Genomic DNA, 25,511 nt, shown 5'->3' on the forward strand with positions numbered 1-25,511 from the left:
GTGACACACTTATTTAGTCACTTCAATAAAATAATACGGGCGCAATACTTTATATGGAAAAGAAACGTTTGCCGGGACAGCTAGTATACATATAAATTTAAACTTTTTGAAACAACCAACTTGGGGGGCGGAATTTCAACAATCCCTTTCTTATTGGATGAACATTGAACATTGTGAGATGAACACGCGTAAGAGAGGCCTTGTCTCACCTTCCGAGTTGCGGCAGTGACAAGATGGTTGGCCGCGAACACTGTCTTGCCATTCTACCCGGTGTGTGGAATCAAGGCTGAAGGATTTGGCCAGGGCGTTGATCTATCAATCAGCTTTTGGATAGGAGACCATCTTCATATAAAGCAGGAAATCAGGCATGTAACGTAAGGAAATAAATGCAGTATGTCTAAACGCCCTGGAATAAATTACAAATAGTTTGCGAGTTGGAGTTCAGTTTACAAACACTAGAGTGGTTATAGTGGTTTAGTTAGTCAGCTGTAGCTAAGCTATTCCCGGCCAATCCGGCTTAAAATTAGCATCTGACATTTCAATATCCACTGTGCGAATTTGTGGCGCGGCTAACATCATCATGATCATCATGGCAACGCCTTCGTGGGGCAGTCTGGCATCAATTCGGTCTATCAGTCTGAGGCTAACGCCAGGATGATGATCATTCTCCCGTCGGCCTGGATCAGACATCAGTCTGATGTGAGTCAGTCTGGCATGATTTCAGTCCATCAGGACTGAAATCATGCCAGACTGACCGTGTAGCCCTAGTATTAAGCGTGGCTCTCGATTTGGTGGTCGTAGATTCGATTCCCGTTGGAACCATCTACCGGAGAGGTCATTTATGTAGGTATGCCCGCGCAGGTAGACCGGAATGTGTGTGGAAATAGATCTGTGCACTGTGCTGTGTGCAGTTCTCTTCAGCCATCGGTTTTTTTGGTGCTGAAACCCTTTTGAGAAGTGACATTTTTGACAGACCCCCAAAAAAGTATGTTTTGTCTTTGAATGATTTGCCTCCATGCTGGTCTCTGATGACATTTCTAATAACAATTTAGGTATCGCTCGCGAAGCCCCACAAGGCCTTTACGAAGTCCCAGGGCTCCACGGAGTATACTTTGTGAATTGCTGTTCTAAGACATTACATGACACTCACTAAAAGTACGCCGAAAAAACACCCAAATGAGATAATCACAGGTTTGTGAGTTGAAGTATTAAAGTGTGACATCATGGTCGTTCAGTTTTTGCACAAGGACGCCGGCAGGTCACCACATCCTGCCACAGGTGTGTGTGTGAGGTAAAAAAAACTTTAACAAGTATATTTACTGATAAATGCGAATACGTGTCTGTCTGGGTTACGCTTAGGCCGCTGGGCTGATTTTGATGAATTTTTAAAATGAAATAAGGAGGCAAACGAGCAAACGGTTCACCTGATGGAAAGCAACTTCCGACGCCCATGGACACTCACAACATCAGAGCTGAGGGGCGTTGCGGGCCTTTTAAGAGAGAATAGGTGTAAGGTAAGGGTAGGGAAGGGAATAGGGGAGGGGATTAGGCCTCCGGTAAACTCACTCACTCGGCGGAACACAGCGCAAGTGCTGTTTCACGCCGGTTTTCTGTGAGCCCGTGGTATTTCTCTGGTCGAGCCGGCCCATTCGTACCGAAGCATGGCTCTACCACGTTTTATGGCTTCATGACGCCCGGAACTCCATTGTGCCAAAATTAGTTTTTCGGCAAGCGTACATTTTTCAGCGATCCTATGTCCTATGTCCTTCCCCGGGACTCAAAGTAACGGGTATGGAGACATACCCAGCAAAATCGGTCCAGCGGTTTGGGCGTGAAGAGGTAACAACAGACACACTTTCGCATTAATAATATTGGTATGGATTTTCGTATGTATGTTTACGGTGGCACCGTAGCGCCTAATATGGCAGCGACAGGTGCATTTTTACTGCAAAAACAAACGAAATTCGCCCAGATTCTAGGCCAAAGTCGTACATAATGTGTTTTTATAGACTTCAAGTTTTTACTCGAGAAACGGACGTGAGGCAAGCTCGATGGAAATGTCAAGAGCTACGGTCATTAAGTCTGCGTTCCGAAATATAAACCAGTGTGCAGCTGGTCTGCTCGTGACGTCACGTATCCAACATTTCGTGCTGGTGTACCAACAGTGAGATAGGTGTGACGTTGTGCCACTGATAAGGCAAATGGGACGTATTATAATGACATACCAGCAGGGCGTATTCAGAGTTTAATGCCGTGAATGGAAAAGATTTTGATATAATATAAAGCGTACATTCTCTGTTAAATTCTTTATAGAATTAAATGGACATGTAATTTTCCTAGCAGTGGGATAGTAAAGGGCCTATAGCCTATAGTCTAACAAAACACTGATTGTGAGTGACTGTGAAAGTACCTACTGGCGTATATTTCGGAAAGAATCGCCGGTGTGACGTCGATTCTAGACGTCTTGAGCATTTTCAATTGTACTGGATTATATTTCGGAACATGCTCATTATATTGTGTATAATTACTGCACTGGTTTGAATGAGCGAGAATGCACGCCTCGTTTACTTTGAATGGTTTGGCGCCATTTCGAATTGAAGATTTCGAGTAATCGAGTTTGACATTTTAAAACAGAGAATAGCTTATTCCCTATTACTACCATATTCCCTTCCCTACCCTCCCCTATTCCCTTCCCTTCCCTACCCTCTCCTATTACCCTATTCCCTCTTAAAAGGCTGGCAACGCACTTGCAGCTCTTCTGATGCTGCGAGTGTCCATGGGCGACGGAAGTTGCTTTCCATCAGGTGACCCCTTTGCTCGTTTGCCTCTTATTTTATAAAAAAGCTTCCTTTTTGCGCTGTGTCGATCTGTTAATGCTTGACCAAGTGTGTGCGCAGTACACTGATGTAGTGCAGACACGACTGACGAGATACTAAATTCGGTTCAGCGGCTTAAGCCTGAAGAGTGAAGAGACAGACAGTCACTTTCGTATTTTAGTATTAGTATATGGTATAATGGTCAATCTTTCGTTAAAGTTTAAGTCATTTATCGAAATTCTGAGACATTTATCACAAATTAGTGACTGATGTCATCACAGCAATGATCAGATCACGTGAAATCGCGAATTGCCCCCATCTCGATGAAATGATTGGTGTCATCAAGTGATCAGGGGATCAGCAATGGGTCCAAGGTCTAATGGTGATTGATTCGACTGATGATAACTCAAATGAACTCTTGTTGGCTTATGTTTGTCTAGTATTTGCTGTAAATAATACTTCCATGGCATAAACTTTAGTGATATAGAAGAGGTCGTGGGTTAGATCTCGTAGACGTTGGGACACCAGAAACAGAGTAGACAGAGTTGTCATGTCTATTGTGCCAGAAATGTTGTTTCAAATTTGACTGAAACGCCTGATTGTCTGACAAGAAAGATGGAGTGAAAAGTCTGATATCTCGCCAACGGTGGCAGTTACCCAGTTTGTGGGTTACAATAGTACCTAAAAGAAGATAGCGTGTACTGCGCGCACAATTGGGCTACATAAATGCTGGATTGTTTAAACGTCGAAAACGCTATACTTGATATGCCATCAAACTAATCGGACGTGAATGTCCACTTACATTTGAGAGATCGTTAAAATTTAGGAGCGCAGATCCCAATTCGCGGTCCTCGACCGTCGTCGCTCCTTTGACTCTAATGGGATAATTCGGTCGCAATTGTGTCGACAAGTGGCCGCTGTGTAGCGGTGGCGGACATATAAATTCGTGTTTACTACAGTTAACGTCCTGTGAGATGTTGAGGGGGGAGGAGAGCTTTGTTGACTCATGAGCTCCTAATATCGAATACGCAGTAGGAAGTGGGAACTTGTGAAGGTTTATGAGATCCTAGTACTTGCAGGAATATATTCAACATCTTCTGTTGCATCATGAAATCTTAGTTATGAGAAAAATGCAGTTAGAACAAACTTAAAGACGGACTCGAGAAATGGGATACGCGGTTAGCTAGCCTGAAATTTGTGATGGTACCTTCTGTTGATTTTTATTAAGATCCTGGTACTCAATGGGAAATATGCTGTTGAAGCCGTAGATTACTTCTGCTGTTTCATGAAATCCTAATACATTTGCCTCGAGAATAGTTGGGATACGCTGTTACAGTTCGACAAGGCACATTTGAAAGTGTGTGACATTGACGGGAGCGCTGCTGGTAAAGGAGAACTGTCAAACACATGTCAAAAATGACGTTTTTGTATGATAGAAGCGTTTAGTTCCTTTTCTCGCCACGTTCAAATAAAGCCTTGTCGAACTGTAGTCTTGGGGATAGCGATGCGTTACTTCACCGTATTAACTCACTATTAAGTTATAAATCATGATGCAGCAGGGCATTGGACGAAAATGTTCACAGAATAATAATTGTGAAGTTACTCGCGCCAAACTAATGAACTATGTAATATGAACTATTACATGCGGCGAGTGTGGATTGCGCAATGCAATGAGGTTATTAAATCGGTTACCAACTGTGAACGTGTGTGAGGGACATAAGACGGTGTGTAGAGGTTTTTTTTTTTAATGTGATAAGGGGGCAAACGAGCAAACGGGTCACCTGATGGAAAGCAACTTCCGTCGCCCATGGACACTCGCAGCATCAGAAGGGCTGCAAGTGCGTTGCCGGCCTTTTAAGAGGGAACAGGGTAATAGGGGAGGGTAAGGAAGGAAAAGGAAGGGAATAGGAGAGAGTAGAGAAGGGAAGGGAATAGGGTAGGGGATTGGGCCTCCGGTAAACTCACTCACCCGGCGAAACACAGCGCAAGCGCTGTTTTTCCCGCCGGTTTTCTGTGAGAACGTGGTATTTCTCCGGTCGAGCCGGCCCATTCGTGCCGAAGCATGGCTCTCCCACGTATAAATTTATATCCCTCGTTTTATTGTTTATACTTTATTAGATGATGCCCTTGCGGGCAGCTCGCGCGGGAAGTGGAAACCGTACGTTTTGCCGGGATAAAAATATCTAATGTTCTTTCCCGGGACTAAGTATCTCAATACCATGAAGAGGTAACAGTCAGATAGACAGACAGACACACTTTCGCATTTATAATATTAGTAATATTTAATTAGTAATGCATGAGTGATCACACAAGTGATTGAATGAGTGCTATTTCTGTGCCGTTTGTTTTGGTCGAACTATTTGCGATATGCCGTGGGCGGGGCGAAGGTCAGACGAGCCCTCATAGGGACATGGGCGTTTAGATTGAACGACTGCCGCTTTTCCTAGCGCTGCCGGCAATATTGCTCTGAATTCTGCCACGTCGGGCTGAGGCTACCGACGAGTGGCAGCGCGAAAACTGCCTTCCCTGCCCAAGAGGGCTGAATCTAAACGGCCCAATAGTTCCTATAAGCTATGTGTGCCTGGTAGCAGCGGTGGTGTAGATGCAGGACATCATAACACCATAGAAGTTACCACCTAGTGGACCCTACTAAAGTTAGGAACTTTTATGATGTTATAATGTCTTGGTGTTAGTACGTTCACATAAAGTCCGTTCGCTGGTTATAGAGAAAGTTGGTCCAATGACCTGTCTTTACTTGTATTGCGCATTTTTCAATCGTGTTAAAATATTTTAAATGCTACTTAATGACCTAGGTAATAGGCTATATAGGTTTCATTTTGCTCTTCGCCACTACAAAGCGGTGGCATGGGTGATGGGTCGCTAGACCAATGTCGGCAAAACATAAAACCTAGGCCATAAAGTGGCATTTATTTGAATTTTTGTCAGTCGCTATCGCCTGCAGATAAGATCGAAAAGCCACCGCTAGAATTGAAATCCTATCATATTGAAATCCCACTACAGTTTGATAGGAAATCAAAGCCGTTTCCAACCTTGATACGTTTGATGAATGTCCCCCAAAGCGTTAGGAAGTGATTTGTCAAACAATCGTCTAGGAAATCGAAGTGGGAGGCGCCGGACCGTAAAGATTGGAAAAACTGTGATCGGTTTGTAGGCAGTCGCTTTAAGTACGACTTCCCTAATATTATAAATGCGAAAGTGTGTCTGTCTGTCTTTATGTTATATATTCACGCTAAAACGACTAAACCGATTTTGCTGGTATGGATGAGTCCCTGGAAAGGACATAGGATACTTACCTTCCATCCCGGATTTTTTTTTGCGCAACGGCGATGTTGCCTGAAGCTTGTTGATTGACGGCGGGTTGGTATTCGTTTATCGTGTAGGACCGTACCTTTTTCCAGGATAAAAAAAAATCCAGTATACGCTGTAAGACTTAAAGTATCTCCATAACAAATTTTATCAAAAGTAACAGACATACTAAAAGACGTTTTTCCCATTTAATATTACTAGCTATTTGACCGAGCTTTGCTCGGTATTCGATAAAACACGTATTATATGACATTTTCTAAAAATGATTCCTAGCTAGATCGATTTATCACCCCCGTTAGACCTATATATTAAATTTCATGAAAATCGTTGGAGCCGATTCCGAGATTATCCGAGTATGGAATATGGATGGTAGATTTTCTATAGTAAAAGACTTAATGCCTCCGTGGACTAGGCTCGAAGCCGTGAATTTGGAGGTCGCGAGTTTATTTTTGTTGCTCCAACGCGGAATCGAACCCGATACGTCGAGAGCCAAATACTAAACCACTAGACCAGAGGCCCTTAGTACTTGACTATCATTCTATTAATGATGTAACCTTTATTTGTCTCAGTCCCTCTCTCTCATGGTATCATTCTCCATCATCCATTAGGGTATTACCACATGTCGCGGTGTGTCGGTGAGGCGGTGACACAGTTGGTTATGGGGGCGGAAAATCGCACTACTGTACCTATGTACATTGTGGTCATTAACCACAGTGTATTTTTATTAGCTGAGAGTTTGAGCCTGTGTACATAATATAAATTATACAGGGTGAAACAAAACAAGGTGATAAATGATAATACATATTTGGGAGGGGAACCCTTTTAAGAAGTAACGCTTATGGCGGACCCCAAAAAATATATATTTTTGAATGAATTGTCTCTATCCAGCATAGAGACAATTCATTCAAAAATATATACACGTCTGATGACATTTGTAAAAATAATTCATATATTATATCGCTTGCAGAGCCCCAGGGCTCCGCGGAGCATATATACAGGTTGTTCGGGTGAACACCGTTATCCTTAAAACCATCAAATGAGCCAATCAAATGAGGGTATGTCTTCATTATACCTGTTGCATTTTTTTTGAGTTTTCAGCATTGGTTCTTATAGAAAAAGTTGTTAATTTTGACGGGCTCATTTGATGGTTTTAAGGATAACGGTGTTAAGCCCTAACAACCTCTATAGAGTTCACTGTGAAAGTAGCAGCGCTGAAAGAGTTACTTTTGACTTTTAATTTTCTATGATAAATACTCCAACGTCATGAATTATCCCATAGAAAATATTTAAAAGAAGTTAGTTAATTATTTAAAAAAAAGTTCATAATATGGAGACAATAATAAATATAAACGCGATTCGTTTATATTATTCATCTTACGCTATCTCCTATACAGTTCTGGCTCTCTTCCAGACTTCTCATTCATGAGTGTGCAACGCTGAAGTCATCACTCTTGTGTTTGTATTGATGTACTTATTGATTGTGTCGAGTGTTATCATCATCATCACCATTCATGATGCCGGCAACGCACCTGCAGCTTTACTGATGTTGCGAGTGTCCAAGGGCGACAGAAGTTGCTTTCCGACTGAAGTTTATCTCCACAGTTTGTCTATACTTTCGCATTTCTACTGTTGGCCATGCTAGGGCTACTGGAGGGGGTTTTGTAATATTCACACGAATTCACACGATATTTGTATCCGGCTCACATGTGGAAAAGAGATACCAATGTTTTTGTGAAAGAGACAGGCAGTGATAGGTCAATGTAAGATTTCCTGTTTATCCCACGACCGGACTATACGCTATAACTCGTGTAGGTGAGTTGGCATTCCTTTAGCTGGCATCACGCCTTGATAATATGATAATGATGATTATTGATTATTATTGATTTACAGTATGTATTATACGCCTACAGAATGCATACGCAGGTGTTAGTAACGTATTTGTGTAATCCTTACTAATAACAATAATTATAAATGTGTATCTGTCCGTCGGTTACCTCTTCACGCTTAAACGACTAAAAATTATTATAGACAAATTTCAAGAGACGGGAAAGGACATGGCTAGTTTTTATCGCGGAGAAATTTACGGTTCCTGTGTGCAAAACGAATTTTAGCGCAACGAATGCATTATTACTAACAAGAAGTTATAGTATTTACTATTTAGTCATTAGTCATTACTCATTAAACACAAAGGAACATAATATCATTGACTATTCCATTCATGTTTTCCTAGTATTGTGTTTTCTGTTACCCTAGTACTTGTGTAGCAGAATACCTGCAGAAAATTGTCCCACTCATATAGAGTCTTAATGTCTGTCTGTTTGTGATGATACAAGAGAGGGGTGTGTGTTTGTTGTCTAACGTAGGGAAAGGGCTACAGACAATAGTATAAAAGGTTCATGCTGAATGTTATAGCTTGAACCACTGAACGGCTTGCGATAAATAATTTCGCATAGTTTTCACTTCGGTCCGTTTGTGATAGTCATTATTCATTAAAATATGCCTTCTGTTTTAAAAGGGAAAGAGAGAGTACAATATGATAATCTAAATATAATAGAGTTCCTCTAAAGTCTGGTCGCCGGATAAAGATAAGTTCGATCATTTTACCATAGCTGCAGCAGCAGGTCAATAGAAGATTTTTTCTGTGCCGTGATCATCAGACTTTAGAAACGTAAAACTCAAACCCTGGTTTTTGCGTAAAAACCGTTTAAAAATGTAAAGAAATCATAACTTTAAAGAGTAATTCAGTCTGCGCGCCTGGTAACGCAAACACTAAACTGCTGGGCTCTTTTAGGTCTTTTTTATTTTTTTTAAGCACTAGGTATACAGTCTAGAGTACTTGAGTTTCTACTTCCGTGCTTGTACAGTCGGCGCCCCGTATATAAATGTACGTTTGTATAACCTGATGGTAGTAAGTAGTTTATGTGAAGGCTTTGAACGTACAAAGTGGTATTTTGAATTAGAATTTTCGTTGGAGCGGTGTAACAGATACTAGGGTCTCATAAAAAGGCAAGCGTAAAATATGAAAAATCTAGGTGAGAACTCCTTCATCAAGTATTGCGGATGTCCTAATTGGGTGATTTGCAAGCTCGTTTTCTATCCATACATTTTTAAGACGAAAGTTTTTTTTTTTTATGAAAAAAGGGGGGGCAAACTAGCAAACGGGTTGATGGAAAGCAACTTCCATCGCCCATGGACACTCGCAGCATAAGAAGAGCTACAGGTGCGTTGCCGGCCTTTTAAGAGGGAATAGGGTAATAGGGGAGGGTAGGGATGGAAAGGGAATAGGGGAGGGTAGGGAAGGGAATAGGGTCGGGAATAGGCCTCCGGTAAACTCACTCACTCGCCGAAACACAGCGCAAGCGCTGTTTCACGCCGGTTTTCTGTGAGAACGTGGTATTTCTCCGGTCGAGCCGGTCCATTCGTGCCGAAGCATGGCTCTCCCACGTGTGTCCGTCTGTCTGTCTGTTAAACCTTAAACCTCTTGACGCCCAAACCGCTGAACCGATTTTGCTAAAATTTGGTATAGAGCTACTATGAGTCTCGGGAAAGGACATAGGATACTTTTCGTCCCGGTAAATTTATACGGCGGGGCTAAAATGGTCGCTTTGGAGAATAACACTAAAAATCACAATATGATTCATTTTTTAAAAATCCCAAAATGCAAGTTTGATTGCAATTTATGTCTACATACGACAAGTCTTTAAATGAACGTGTCGAAAAAAGGAACTAACGCTGCCATCATACAAAAACGTCATTTTGACAGTTCTCCTTTACGCGCAGCGCCACCGCCCACGTTCATATTTAACCTTGTCGCACTGTAGTAATTCGTACTATTTTGACATTTGTCAGTTTTGACAATTCATTTGCTGAATTGATTGAGAGGAATTGCTAAATGTGACCATATCTTTAGCCCCGCGGATCCGCGATAAATGAATTTGGAGCAACGGAGTTGCGGGCACCAGCTATAAATAATTTTGTTGTAATTGTAAATTGTAACAAAGTTGGAAGCTTTAGTTATTTAAGATCGTAAGTTATTCCCAGCGTCAAACTGTTACTGGGCTACTGTATAATTTTAGATTAATTTTCCGAAGGAGCTTGTAATTACAGTTTCAAATATTGGTAAATGGGAGGCAGTGTAACGGAAGACCAGGGTCGTTGGAGAGAGAGGAGGTTATTGGAAAGAGAGGGCTAACCCTTCGGAGTTACTAGGAGAGCATGAATAAGGAGTTGTAATAATTAGTACTAGTTTTTAGTAAATGCCTTTTAATATAAAAACTGACTAAAGTGTAAATAACCCCATACAAAATGTAATTGACAAAAAAAAAATTAACACACAAACACAAACATGAAAACGGCTTTAGAGTTTAGATTTAGACCCTTTAGTTTAGAATTTTGATGAAGGCTTTAAACTATTAGCGTTTGATTCGTAGCAAAAGTTTGATATTGATTTGGTAAATAGGCTGAGTCTTGAAATATCCAATCAAAAGTTTGATAGCATTTGATGATTAGGTGGTTAGACCGATTGTTTAGGGGCTACTAGAATAGTTCGTAAAACTTTTAGGTGTTTTATGTAAGCCTAGTAGCAATGATATAATATTAAAAAACTCAAAGGCCAAAGCAGATATGTTTATACTACCGCGCGCGTTGTGAAGCTTTAAATACGACCCAATTGGGTCGTCTTTTATTTAGTCTGTCTCTTTTATGTAAATGGCATTTCGTATCTTTTGTTTCACTTATCTGTCAAATTTGTCAATGTTGTTCGGAAGAGATTTAAGCCGGAAAATAGTATGAACGTAACAGATCTGTATAAGTAGAATATCATTGCCTAGTAGACTAAGCTCGGTTAGATATTTCGGATAGTGTGCGGGGTGGCGCGGGCGGTCCGGCGAAATTCAACTGTTTCTGATCAGAATTCGGACAATGTGCGGCCGGGCTAAAAGCGCTTCAAATTACAGAAAAATCAATAATTTGACGAAGTACCCTGGGTCTTTAATTAAATTACATTCGATAATTTAGTTAGTTATCGATCAAAAATACAACAAAAATGTATAGATTTGACATTTTTAAAAGTGTTGTATTGTATCAAATGCCATACGTTTTTGATTTCTAATTTCACTCTCAAAATGATCTAAACCTAATTGACTAAAGGCCCTGAACGAATATCTGATAAAGACATTTCTGTCACAGCCCAAACCTTCGTCAGTCCGTCTGGTGTCGGATGTGCTTTCATCAGGTGCGCGCAGCTCGATATCACAAAGGTATTGTACTAGGAGCGCAGGGGGTGGAAGGAAAATTGATTTTAGATTGTAAACTTGATACAAGTTATGTGAGTTTTTTCCGAATGTCAATAGAAGAGTCTTTAGAAATGTAGGTAGCTGTTCCGGCGACCGGAATTTACCTCTGGTTCCACACTAAAGCAAGATGAAGTGGTAATCGGTTAAAGTATAAACTATATAATGATTAGATATTTTAATCGTCTTACAACAGACGTCATAATTTTGACGGTCAACTAATGATTAAAGAAAATCCGAAATTACCCGGTTTGGAAACAAAAATAACATTTTAACCGTGATTTTAATGAATTATTATCATAACTCCTCACTAATTATATTATCCTTGTCACAAAATAATTATTTAAAGAACTTAAAATGCCTGTTACAATTTATTAATTGAAAGGACTTAAAAACATTTAACCGACTCTGAAATTAGGTATATTATGATCCCGACCTCTGATCTGCAAGGTTAAGTGACTGATGTTTATTTTATTTATTAGGTATTCAGGTAATGGCATTTAGGTCTTAGATGGTTTATCCGCTTTAGTCATCGTGTTGTAGGTTTAATTTAGGTCATACTTGGCTAATAGTTTGTCTCTAGTAAACATTGTAAGTAGGAAAGTATGTTTGCTGCCGCTTCCTGCTAAAACTGCTGAACCAATTTTGACGAAGTTTCTTAATAATGTGATCCGGTTTGTTTTCATAAACTTTATCAAAATAAATTATTATATCCAACAATTTGAAGCCTAGTTATTTGTATGCAAACAAATTATTAAATCTTCTTTATTAATGTAGATATATAATCTGCCAAGTGTGAGTCGGCTCACGCACGATGGGTTTCGTACCGTTAATAAGCAAAAATAGGCAAAATTGTGTTTTTTGTATGGGAGCCCAGTGCCCACATATAGACAAAAAGCGAAGTCTAAAAGAATAATAGGGTCCGGGTTTCTACCCTTTACGGAACCCTAATCTTATATATATATATAATTCTCGTGTCACAATGATAGGCCGCGTACTCCTCCGAAACGGCTTTACTGATTTTAACCAAATTTTATATGCATATTCAGTGGGTCTGAGAATCGGCTACTGGGTACTTTTTATATTGATAAGTGCATTTGTTGAATAAATAATAGTAAATTATTACAACTCGAGATTGACGGCGACCATTGTTTGTGCGACGGGATAGCGATGGACGTTGCCATGGTGACACACTTATTTAGTCACTTCAATAAAATGATACGGGAGAAATACTTTATATGGCAAAGAAACGTTTGCCGGGACAGCTAGTAAAAATATAATATTTCACATGGCACGCTTTAGTTGTTGTATGTCAACATAGTATTGCAGGAAGTCATCATATTATGCTTTCATCTGTATCACAGTATGCTCCGCATATATTATGTCGGCACAGGATATAGTCAATAGTCATAAGACTCATAGACACAGGAAACGAAAGCTATAATATGCTAATGTTGTTGCTATGATATATTATGTAAATAACTTATATATTTCACTACACGACGGCCGCAACTCCGTTACCGCAAAGTTCGTTTATCGCGCGGGAACCGTACCTTTTTCCCGAATAAAGTATCCTTTGTCCTTTCCAGGGACTCGAAAGTATATCCATACAAAACAGCAAAATCGGTTAAGCGGTTTGAGCGTCAAGAGGTAACAGACATACAGACATACAGATAGACACACTTCGCATTTATAATATTAGTATGGATATTATACATATTGTACTCCAAAAAACATGACCCTTCTTTTAGTGCAGTCGGGTGAAAAGTGAGGAAAAACTTCAAACACTGCGCTCTCTAAAGCGATGAGGTTATTGACCCCACTGAAACATTTGTACTTTGTAGGTGAATGAAAAGGATTTCACCTAATTGATGCCGATTCAATCAGCTGTGAGGTCAATGGACTTTGTTGAACAGCGAACAGTGCTTTGTGTGTAGTATGTAGTTTTTTTTTTGCAAAATCCCTATTCCGTACTGTATAAATACGGAAGTGTTTTTGTTTGTTGCCTCTTCACGCTTAAACCGCTGAACCGATTTTAATGAAATTTGGTAAGGATATACTTTGAATCCTGGGGAAGGACATAGGATATATTTGTCCCGAAAAAATGTGCGGTTCCCACGCGATGTACGAATTTTGGCGCGACGGAGTTGCGGGTGACATCTAGTGCATTATGAATACGAAAGTGTGTCTGTCTGTCTGTTTCTTTGTGACCTCCTCACGCTTAAACGACTGAACCGATTTAAATGAAATTTAGCATTAATATACTTTGAGAGACGGAATAGGATATAGCATAGTTTTTACTATCGTAATATGTATTTCTATATAGTATCAACTAATTGCTATTTTTAACCGACTTCCAAAAAACGAGGAGGTTATATGTTCGGCTGTGGTTTTTTTTGTTATTGCTGTATACATAACATACAATACTATTACGACTGTCCACGTGTAAGTCCAACTCGATAGTCAATATACACAGTATCATACACACAATAGACTGGTATTGTGGACTCGACAATGGCGTTTTCACCGGCCCATGATAGTTGATGATAGATAGTTAAAAATAGTCCAGTTATTGATGTCATTTGTTGTTTTATAATGGCAACTCTTTTTAGGGTTCCTTTGGTACGTATTGGAGCCATTAAAGTTTTGACACCTCTGGCAATTCGTCTTGAAGTTAGTTTTCGTTCATCGCGTGGTAACCGTAGATTTATCCGGGATAAAAAGTATGCTATGTTGTTTCCTGGGACTCAAAGTATCTCCATACCGAGTTTCAGCAAAATCGGTTCAGCGGTTTGGGCGTGAAGAGGTAACAGACAGACAAAGGCATAATAATAATATGTAGGTATAAGTTATAACAGTTATTAGTACTAGGAAAGCATAACAAAGAGGTAGTTCAGTAGTTGTGTTCACAATATCTGGTACTTAGTTCTCAGTAATAGTTACTTAGTAACAGTATAGAGTTATAGACTATGTAGAGTATAGAAGTATTGACTAACAATTACTACCGCCTAACTCATGCTGACCTAGTGTAGGAGAAAGTGAGAATGACCACACAGACAGACAGTCTGTATGTACATTTGTATACAGCAGATAGTTGCAACATATACACTAGTGACTAAATGAACGCAACGCCGCGTTGCGTTTATCGCTCGGGAATTTTACATTTTTCCGTCGCGTAACCAAATCCTGAATTCTGTCCTCCGTTCCGTACTTATTATAGAGCAAATAAAATACTAACGAACATAATATAACCCCCTCCTTTTTGGAAGTCGGTTGAAATAGTTTGATTCATAATATTTACTTGTTTGTTAGTTGTTTGAATATTTCAATATTGTTTATGTTGTTAACTCTTCAATCATTCATGCTACCCTGGTCACAACTACTCTAAAGTCTGAAACTTACACGAACTTTGATTCTTGTTTGTTAGTTTGTTTTTGGATTGACCTTTAAAAAACTATTTCCAAGTACAATCTTAGAAAGATGTCGATTATAGAATGTTATTTTAGGGTTCCGTACCCAAAGTGTAAAATCGGGTCCCTAATAATACTAAGACTTCGATGTCTTGTCAGTCTATCTGTCACCAGGGTGTATCTCAAGAACCGCTATAATTCTGACACACTATATGGTTATGTTGCCGCTATAACAATAATGCTAAAAACAAAATAAAACAATTTTAGCGTATTTTTCCACTGAGGAACTCTACGTGCGCGAGTCCGACTTGCAGTTGGCCTGTTTTGTTTGTATTTCTTTATTACCAGTAACCACCAAAGGGGGGAGGCTACCCCTACTCGATAAATCTACAAAGATTTGTTTGCAACTGGGTCGCGAAGACCGCAGGTGCCTCGTCACAATTTGAAATAATTGAGTTCGTGTATTGAATTTGAATATGACTCGCCGATTGATGGATTTATCCCGCTAGAGTTGTACATTTTGGGATCAGAGAGGATAAAACGTAGCTGGTGTAATTTGAATTTATAAATAATACAACTGTGGCTGGACAGAGAAAACTTACTGCTTTGATGTAAGTCCTGCTACTCGTCTCTTTTATTCGCAGCCAAAGATATCATTTTACGCTCCTATCACATACTCTACAGTCTATGGTCTAACGCCTCCGTGGTCTAGTGGTATAGAGCGCGGCTCTTGACTCGGTGGTCGTGGGTACGATTCCCGCGTTGGAAACATGTTATTTCCAAGTTTGGTTAGGACGATGCAGGCTGATCACCTGATTGTCTGACAAGTAAGATGATCCATGCGTCGGATGGGCATGTAAAAATCTCTCGCCAGTCGTGTCGGTCTTCCGTCCCACTGGGTTATGAGAGTAAAGGAATAGAGAGTGCTCTTGTGCACTATAAAATTACTCCTGCGGGTTTCCACCGTCACACTTGTACTATTATCTATTCTGTGCCGTCACCGAAACCGGTGTGGGAGCTATCATTATTATTATTAGTCTATGGAAACATGATAGCTAAATGTTATTTGTGTGCGATTGAAAGAGAGAACTATAGGTCAAAAGACCATTCGTGTCTGAAACAAATGTTTTTTTTATTTTATTTTAATGAAAGAAAGGGGCAAACGAGCAAACGGGTCACCTGATGGAAAGCAACTTCCGTCGCCCATGGACACTCGCAGCATCAGAAGAGCTGCAGGTGCGTTGCCGGCCTTTTAAGAGGTAAGAGGGAATAGCGTAATAGGGGAGGGTAGGGGTGGGAAGGGAAGGGAATAGGGGAGGATAGGAAAGGGAATTGGGCCTCCGATAAACTCACTCACTCGGCGAAACACAGCGCAAGCGCTGTTTCACGCCGGTTTTCTGTGAGAACGTGGTATTTCTCCGGTCGAGCCGGCGCATTCGTGCCGAAGCATGGCTCTCCCACGTAAAATGTAAGAGAACGATATTAAACATCGCAATTTCTATGATTCTATTTCCAGACGGTAAGGTTTGTGTGCTCTGTTTGGTATCATCAAAATAAACACAGCCACGGTTGTTTCCGTCTCCGCGGAGGTTGTGCAACTGATAAACACTATCAACCACTATCACACCATTGTCATGGCCACTAACATTAATAAAACCACTAGTATAGCTCGTGCGCGAGTTTTAGATTGTTCGCGTTGGGCTAAACGGCGCATATCTTTACAATGTGCCCTTGCCTTTAGTCTTATGATGTGTGGCATTTTTAGGGTCCCGTACCCAAAGGGTAAAAATGGGACCCTATTACTAAGACTTCGTTGTCTGTTTGTCTGTCCGTCTGTCTGTCTGTATGTCTCCAGGCTGTAACTCAAGAATAGCTAGAGAGTTGCAGATTGTGTATATCTGTTGCCGCTATAACAAAAAATACTAAAAACAAAATAAAATTAATATTTAAGGGAGGCTCCCATACAACAAACGTGACTTTTTTGGCCTTTTTTGCTCTATAATCTATATCAATAATAGCAATAGGTACGCAAAAGTAGAATTTAGAGCCAAACATGGAATCTCTGCCTTTTTTGGATGTCGGTTAAAAATAATGATAATGAAATAATCTGGATCGATAATGAAATAAAAAAATTTCGAAACCCGATAAAGTCCACCATTTCATAATAATATGACCACATATTTCTTAATCTACATCTAAAACTAGGGCACGGATTTTATTATTGAGAACTAATTTATATTAATTATAATTATTATAATATTATATACATTTCAAACTATATTTAATTACTTCTCAAGTTTTACAATCGCATTAACAATACCTGTTTAATAGACCTGTAACTTTCGCTCGTAAAGTGACCGATTCTCGTTCGATACGGCATTCGAGTTATTAGAATCGAGAACCTGAATGCTTTGCCGAAACTTACTTAATTATTACTAGATGACGGCCGCAACTCTGGCGCGCCGAAATTCGTTTATCGTGGGGGAACCGTACATTTTTCCGGGATAAAAGTATCCTATGTCCTTTCCCGGGACTCAAAGTATCTCCACACCCAGCAAAATTTCAGCGGTTTGGGCGTGAAGAGGTAACAGTCAGACAGCACACTTCCTCATTTATTAGTATGGATATTTTGTAACTTGTATCGCGATGTGGATCATAGGCATTTTTATTTTTTAACGTATTTCGGGTTTTTTTAACGATAATATTCGCGTAAAATCAAAACATAAAATAATAATATCTATGGACGCTTCACACCACGTCAGTCTAGCCCCGTGCTAAGTACCTGAAGGACTTGTGTTACGGGTACCAGACAATGATAAAAAAATATTTAAGATTTTTATTATATGATACACATAATATTTAATACACATCCATGACCCAGGAACTTTGAAAACGTTTTGTTCCGTCGGCGGGATTCGAACTCGCGACCCCCGGATTGAGCTACCGACAGCCCACCCACTGAGCCACAGAGGTCGTCTAAAAAAACTGAAAATTTACTAGGAATACCTAATATATCGCTATGTCGAACTGACGCACAGTTTGACTGTGACCTACAGGCTACACTATGCTCTTATCTCGGTTGATCGTATGTTGTATCATGTATGTTAGCGTAATATACAGTCAGTCAGTCTCAGTCGGCATCCGACGGCTGCGCGCGTCGCACGTGTCATATATTGTGTTGTTAAAGACATAGTATGTGTGTCTGACATAGTGAATCATATATCTTAGGTGTTGTGTGATTCAGACGGAAAAGTTGTTCATTCGTAATACTGTAGTTTTTTCTGTACTGTGGTTTTCACTTGTTTGTAATTTTGTTTGCGTGCAAATTCGTGGGAACCGTGTATTTTGCCTGGATTAGTAGTATACCGTACTACCGGAGGAAAAATAAACCTAATAAATTGATTAAATACAATCTGGTAGGTTTGGAAAAAATATAGATTTTTTTCACCGGTCCGACTCAATATTTCAAAGGATTGCAGTGGTTCCAAGGATTGTGTTGAAAATGTGAAAAATCGTGGTGAAATACTACCTCGGTTATAGAGAATACCAAAGTGAAAAGAAGCTTTAAGAATGACTGTTTGAAGAGCTCATTGGATTAGGCTTTCATAGCTGAGAAGAGGAGGTCAAAGAATAGGGGAAACAAATAGGGTTACCAAGTCCTAAAACTAGCTAGAGAGCCAAGTAAAAAATCTAGCTTAAACATCACTTACAGTCACAGAGGAAGGTAAAAGAAGCCAAAGAAAATATTGAAACTAACCACAAAAACAAGCTAGAAAGAAATTACCAAAAAAACAGAAAAAAGTGAGCAGTTGGCAACCCTGAAACAAAATGGCGGCCTAAACTCGCCATGTACGAGGTGTCGTGCGTAGCCGGCAACAAGGTAGACGCGGCGTACGCTGTGAAGAGCCTGTCAAATGTTGTGCCAGCAATGGGACAGCACGCCTCCCATCCCCACGCGCCCTACAAGAAGGAGACGAGCAAGCCGGACGCGATAAAATCCCACGTCATGCGCCTCCTTAAACGCTCCAAAAGTCACACGCCGGCTACCAGGGCGGCAGAGAACCGAGAGGATCCGAGATTCGATAGGCGCACGGTCTTCTCGAAGCCGGTAGCGGATGAGCAGCGCAGGAGGCGGAATTCCGCGGAGCGCAGACGCAGTGCCGACAAGAGGGTGATGGTGACGATAGTCGATGGTCTGCCGGTGGTGGTCACTGGACAGCAGCGCGGGCCGCCGCCGGTGACCCATCACAGGCACGCCTCGCATAGAGATAAGGTGAGTACTAGCCACTAGGAATGACTAGGGTACCATGAGATGATGAAGATGTAGAGATATGAGATATCACCTATCGAGAGTATTAGCAGAGTAAACAGAACTAACTTAATTCTGTCTATAACTCTGGTAGGTAGAGTCGTTGAGATTATGAAGGAAAATTTTACTGTCTACTCGTAGAATAGGATGGAAAGTACTAGGGTAGCATGAGATGATGAAGATGTAGAGATAAAGAAGAATCTTACGGTTGCATTCAAAGAGATTTAATGATGACTTAACTTTGTTTTAAAGAACATTCTGATGTAAACTGTATGTTAATTTTCGGTCAAAGCCTTCATTAAATTAAATTTAAGTCAATAGTCAATGGTCAACTCGACCAGTATAGAGAGGATATGTGAGTTTGGACGGATCCTAGAGTCATAACTCATAGTGATACTAGGGGTAGCATCATACTGTAGAAATAATAGATAGTACTAAGGTAGCATAGGATGAGAAGAGAGTTAGGACGACCAGGGATGTAAGTAGAGACAATAAAAATGGGTGGCATAAAGTCTCTCTCCATGCCAGCGTTTATCAATTCCAACGTGAACCTTTTCAGTTAGAGATACTAGGACAATATTAGATAGGAGAAGTAAGTTTCAGGCAAAATAATTTACAAGATCTAGCCACTGCGGGATATAAAAGTTCTAAACTTGATAGTACTAATTAAACACAAACTAAGAAAGCACGCCGCTGGAGGAATAAAGGAAATTGGTCAAGTACCATGTTTTCATCTATTTAAGAGGATTCCACACCGCCATTTTTTCCATACAAACGTTGTCCCCTGTTTCCTCCCTGGATAATGCTAGTAGAGTTATAATTTTTTTCCTGAATATCTACGGCCACTAATACAATGTCCTTATGTTTTCTTTTTTTTCATAATTTAATTATTAAATAAGATATGAACGTTCAAAAACCCAAAAAAATGGCCAGATTTTCCACTGTGTTCAAACGTCCAGAAAACAGATTTGGATAGATTATACAAAAAAACCGGCCAAGTGCGAGTCGGACTCGCGCACCGAGGGTTCCGACAGCTTAAAGGTATTATAGACCTGAGTATTTGGTATGAATTTCAATTTAATACCTCTACGCGTTTATGAGGAAATGGGTAGTAAGTTTAAAATTATTAAAAAAAAATATATTATGTGATGTAACTAAAAATTTATGGTTTTCGTAATTTTTCCTTTATCTATGCTATAAGACGTTGCTTCGTACCAAATTTCAAGATTCTGAGTTCACGGGAAGCACCCTGTAGGTTTTGATTCCCTTGCAAGTGTCGAAAATTTGCGGCATAAACGGCTGTATCTTTTGATTGCGTTGGCTTAGAAGTTTGATTTTTTCACAGCTTCAAGGGACAGTAGACCTGAGTAATTGATATAAATTTCAGCTTCATACCTCCACGCGTTCCTGAGAAAAAGGGTCTTGACAGACGGACGGACGGACAGACGGACAACAAAGTGATCCTATAAGGGTTCCGTTTTTTCCTTTTGAGGTACGGAACCCTAAAAAGCAAAACATAGGAACACAGCTCAAGCCTTTTTTTAATCTTTAATGAAAAAAGTACTTAAATCGGTTAAGTTTTGGAGAAGGAATCAGGGGACAACGAATCGTTGATTTTCTGGATTTTCTGCAGTTGTCTCTATCGCGTTCTGCGGTATAGGCTTGAGGTAAGGGAGACAGCTATAGATATTACACGTACTTTTTTTTCATTTCTCTAGCCGCTGTGGTATCCTCTTAATATGCAATTCTATCTTATTCGATAGGATATTTATAATACAGACCGTCTATATTATAATTTTAACTACACCGGCCGAAAAGAAAGAAAACTTTATAGCCTAATTCCAGTTAGATTGTAGTAGCAAAACTATGCAAGCTTATGGGAGCTCGATTTCAAGGACAATATAATATAAAGTGCTACAGAATAGTTTAAGTAGTGGGAAGTGGTACACGCTACGCACGTACATAAAAACTGATTCATACTCGGACAAAGACCGTACAGTTTAAGAGACAGAAATTGAGAGCTTAGCAGCACGATCATAATAATCGCTTTGTTTTCCATACAATAACACTTTTTAGTTGCATTCCGCCTAAAATTCGTCTTATTGTAGTATGTAAAGCTAAAACTAAAATTTCCTCGACTGTACGCAGCCATTAAAGCTAAAATGATTATTTCCGCGACCGTACGCAGCCTTTTATGATGCCCTAATACGAGCACAATACAGAATGGCACTTCCTAAGAGCTCTATTGAGGATTTGCTGCCGATACCTCTTTGGGATTTATGCGTTCCTAGTATGTATAATATGGCTGTAGATTTCTTTGTACCTTTAAAATATAGATGAGATCCTCATCTATATTTTAAAGGAAATTCACATTATTTTATGAAACCCTAGTAGGTACCTATTATGAACAATATTTAGGAAGTTGATAAGTAATTTTGGGAAGGGTTGACTCTACGGAACCTCTAATGCTGCGTTTCCATGCTTACCAAGGCTTGGCAAGCATCCACAAGGCACAAACGTCCGCTTCGCTGCTATTCCAGATTGGTCAATTCGGATGGAAACCCACCCTAAGAGCGTACCAACGTGTGAACGCGTCGCAAGAGCTTGCCGTAAGCGCTCTTTGATCTGTGCCCAAAAACCGACACTACACCGGATCGCAAACAAGCGTCCACAAGCTCACGCAAGCCAAGCCAGATACTCTTCTTTACACGCTTGTGTTTGTGGACACTGGTCGAGCCTTGGCAAGCATAGAGACGCAACATAAGGATAACCCGCACGATTACCATAACTAAAGTAAAAATGTTGACTGACAGAGTTACCTTCTTCAATCTGTCACTTTGTCTATTCTACCGTAGTAAGAGACCCTTAAATTTTGATTATGCTGGGTCGGTGTAGGGTCCATACGTAGCCAGTCGAAATTTTCGTTTTTGAATAACTTTTAAGCCCGGCCGCACATTATCCGGACTTCTGATCAGAAAAATTCGGACGCCACGCCCCGCTCCTACATTTTGACACGTAAGAAATGCTGATAGTGTGCGGGGTCTACAACAAAATGTATGAACAGAGTGCGTTCCGGCGGGCATCCGAATTTTTCTGATCAGAAATTTCGGATATATAATGTGCGGCCGGGCTAAAAAGGATAAGGTTGTAAGATCCGTTGTAACTTTTTATAACACTAGGGAAACAGAAATCGTGGTCCACCGTCCAGCCTTGGCTGCTGCAATTTTAATTCCTAAATGGTTCTTGGGAGTATTTTTTTGCTGGTTCATTGTGAGCTATATAAACAGTTGTAATTATGACCAATTCTGTTTATACACATTACACGTCGTATAATTGGTATTCTCTCAAGGTAATAGTTAAGAGCCACTTAAAGTGAGCCCTTAGTTTAAAGTCCCTGGTTTTTTAAACAGTATCTAAACCACAAGATTTAAAGCAAGCATTTCGTGCGAGCCAACATTCGTATGTCGTGCGATAACTGTGCATTTTTTCGGGATAAAAAGTATTCTATGTCCTTTTCCGGGACTCAAAGTATCTCCATTTCCATAAAATTGGTTCAGCAGTTTAGGCGTGAAGAGGTTACAGACAGACACACTTTCGCATTCATAATATTAGTATGTTTATACTATAAAGTGACTGGTGTTACGCTAAGGTCACACGCGGAAAATCGTTGCTAGTTAGTTTTTGTATTATGATTAATTGCTATTACACGAGTAAGTCTAGGTCATAGTTGTTTAGATTTTCCGTTCTTATATGATTGAGGTATTTAATTATATTATAGTCTAACTGCCGGCACTGCCGCATTCAGAGACGAATATTAATTTTACTTAACTGTAATGAAATGAGGATAATAATAATAATAATAGCTCTCACACCGGTTTCGGTGACGGTGGCCAGTTTCATTGAAACCAGGCCAGCTACGCAGGAGTAATTTTATAGTGCCCAAGTGTGTGCGCATTACACAAGAGCACTCTCTATACCTTAACTCTCATAACCCTGTGGGACGGCAGACCGACACGACCGGCGAGAGATCAGGCGCAGGACCGACTTTTTACATGCCCATCTGACGCATGGATCATCTTACTTGTCAGACAATCAGGTGATCAGCCTGCATTGTCCTAACCAAACTTGGAAATAACATGTTTCCAACGCGGGACTTGGCTCTTGACTCGGAGGTCGTGGGTTCGATCCACGACCTCCGAGTCAAGAGCCACGCTTTGTAGTCTGTACCACTAGACCACGGAGGCGTTAATAAATGAGGATAAAAAGGATAAAACGCGCTAATCTCAGGAACTACTGGTCCGATTTAAAAAAAATATTTCAGTGTTAGATAGCCCATGTATCGAGGAAGGCTATATTTTATCACGCTAAGACTAAAAAGGCGTGAAACAGCGCTTGCACTGTATTTCGCCGAGTGAGTGAGTTTACCGGAGGCCCAATACCCTATCCCTTCCCTACCCTCCCCTATTACCCTATTCCCTCTTAATAGGCCGGCAACGCACCTGCAGCTCTTCTGATGCTGCGAGTGTCCATGGGCGACGGAAGTTGCTTTCCATCAGGTGACCCGTTTGCTCGTTGCCTCCTTATTTCATAAAAAAAAACTGGAAATACACCGCTAGGGTATTAAATAGCATGTACGTTCATTGATACTATCAGCCCATTTAGCCAAAACTTTTTCGTTATCGCTTCGTTATACATAGAATCGCCAACCAAAATGTATGGAATTGACTTAAGCGTTCGTAATATGACGTTTGACTCGTCTTATGTCAATTCCATACATTTTGATTGGCGATTCTGTAAAGAAGCGATAAAGAAAAGATCTTGGCTCGGGTGGGTCCCAGTGATAGTGTCAAGTTATCAGTCTATCATCTTGCCGGCTTTTCGTAGTCACAGTAGAAATGCGCGGCAACAGATATACACAATCTGTGAAAATTTCACAAGTCTAGCTATAGCGGTTCTTGAGTTACAGCCTAGAGACAGACAGACAGACACACAGACAGACAGACAGACAGACGGAGAGACAACGAAGTCTTAGTAATAGGGTGTTTGCCGTTTTTACCCTTTGGGTGACGGAACCCTAAATATGACACAGCTTAGGGATAAAATGACAGAATCTCTTTGTCAATTTGCTTTAGTTTTGTTTACTAAGATCGCCCGGGAAGCGTACATTTTTCCGGCATACAAAGTATCCTTTATCAAAGGACTAGATGACAACCGTAACTCCGTTGCGTCAAAATTCCTTTATTGAGCTGGAACTGTACATTTTTTTCGGGATAAAAACAATGCTATATATCCTTTCTCGGGACTCAAAGTATCTCCATGCCAAATTTCAGCAAAATCGGTTAAGCGGTTCGAGCGTGAAGAGGTAACAGACAGACAGACAGACTTTCGCATTTATAATATATATATATTTTTTCTATGAAATAAGGGGGCGAACTAGCAAACGGGTTGATGGAAAGCAACTTCCGTCGCCCATGGACACTCGCAGCATCAGAAGAGCTGCATGTGCGTTGCCGGCCTTTTAAGAGGGAATAGGGTAATAGGGGAGGGTAGGGAAGGGAAGGGAATAGGGGAGCGTAGGAAAGGGAATAGGGTAGGGGATTGGGCCTCCGGTAAACTCACTCACGCCGGTTTTCTGTGAGAACGTGGTATTTATCCGGTCGAGCCGGCCCATTCGTGCCGAAGCATGGCTCTCCCACGTATAGGTAATATTAGTATGGATATGCGATACTCTCTATCCGGGGCTCAAACTATCACCCTCAGTATCTCCATTACCAAATTTCAGCAAAATCGATTCAACGGCTAACGGAAACAGGCTCCAGGTTTTATTTTTACATAAACTACGAAGTACACTGTAAAGATTTTCTCATTTTGTTTGTGTTGTGCTATTTTTACTACCCACCTGTGAGTCTGTAATAAAATTGTGTACCTGTCTCTATGTATGTACAGATAGTGTGGTAGGGCTGGGCCAAAACGTTTTAAATTTTTACGCAAACAATTTGATAAATGTAGGAGGTCATTTAGACTTAACACAAACCTGGTTAATGGTTATTAAATATCTGGATAATTTTTCAGTATGTTCAAACATGATTTGTAAACTTTTTTTAACAAATTTTGCTTCTTAAACTGCGTTTTTGCAACGGAATACAGTTTAGCCTAGTAATTCCAGTCCTAATCTAGCACAGAAATCACGTTATTGCTTCATATGTAGTGGCTAATAGAAATAACTAAGCAAATAGGAGATAATTATCTATTAATATACCATGGGAAAACCGTGTTTCGCCAACACATACGACAAATTACACGGTACCATACACAAATGAGTCTGGATGGAGAAGTCGAAGCAAAAACTTTGACTTAG

At 40.3% G+C, this 25,511-nt stretch overlaps 1 protein-coding gene across 4 annotated transcripts in view; it reads left to right on the forward strand.

The window, feature by feature from the left end:
• The window catches only part of LOC121738112 (serine/threonine-protein kinase MARK2-like), a 154,033-nt gene that overhangs the window by 37,752 nt on the left and 90,770 nt on the right, over positions 1–25,511 (forward strand). For 3 of the 4 annotated variants that reach the window (XM_042129957.1, XM_042129958.1, XM_042129967.1), the window contains exon 1: positions 17,992–19,117. The exons of the other annotated variant lie outside the window; for it this stretch is intronic. In XM_042129957.1, the coding sequence (XP_041985891.1) occupies positions 18,692–19,117 (426 nt within the window). In that variant the 5' untranslated portion in view covers positions 17,992–18,691. Of the gene's footprint in view, positions 1–17,991; positions 19,118–25,511 lie in introns of those variants that run through there. 4 annotated transcript variants of the gene reach the window in all.

The sequence above is a fragment of the Aricia agestis genome, chromosome 22 (genome assembly GCF_905147365.1).
Source record: "Aricia agestis chromosome 22, ilAriAges1.1, whole genome shotgun sequence".
In the NCBI taxonomy this organism is placed as follows: domain Eukaryota; kingdom Metazoa; phylum Arthropoda; class Insecta; order Lepidoptera; family Lycaenidae; genus Aricia; species Aricia agestis.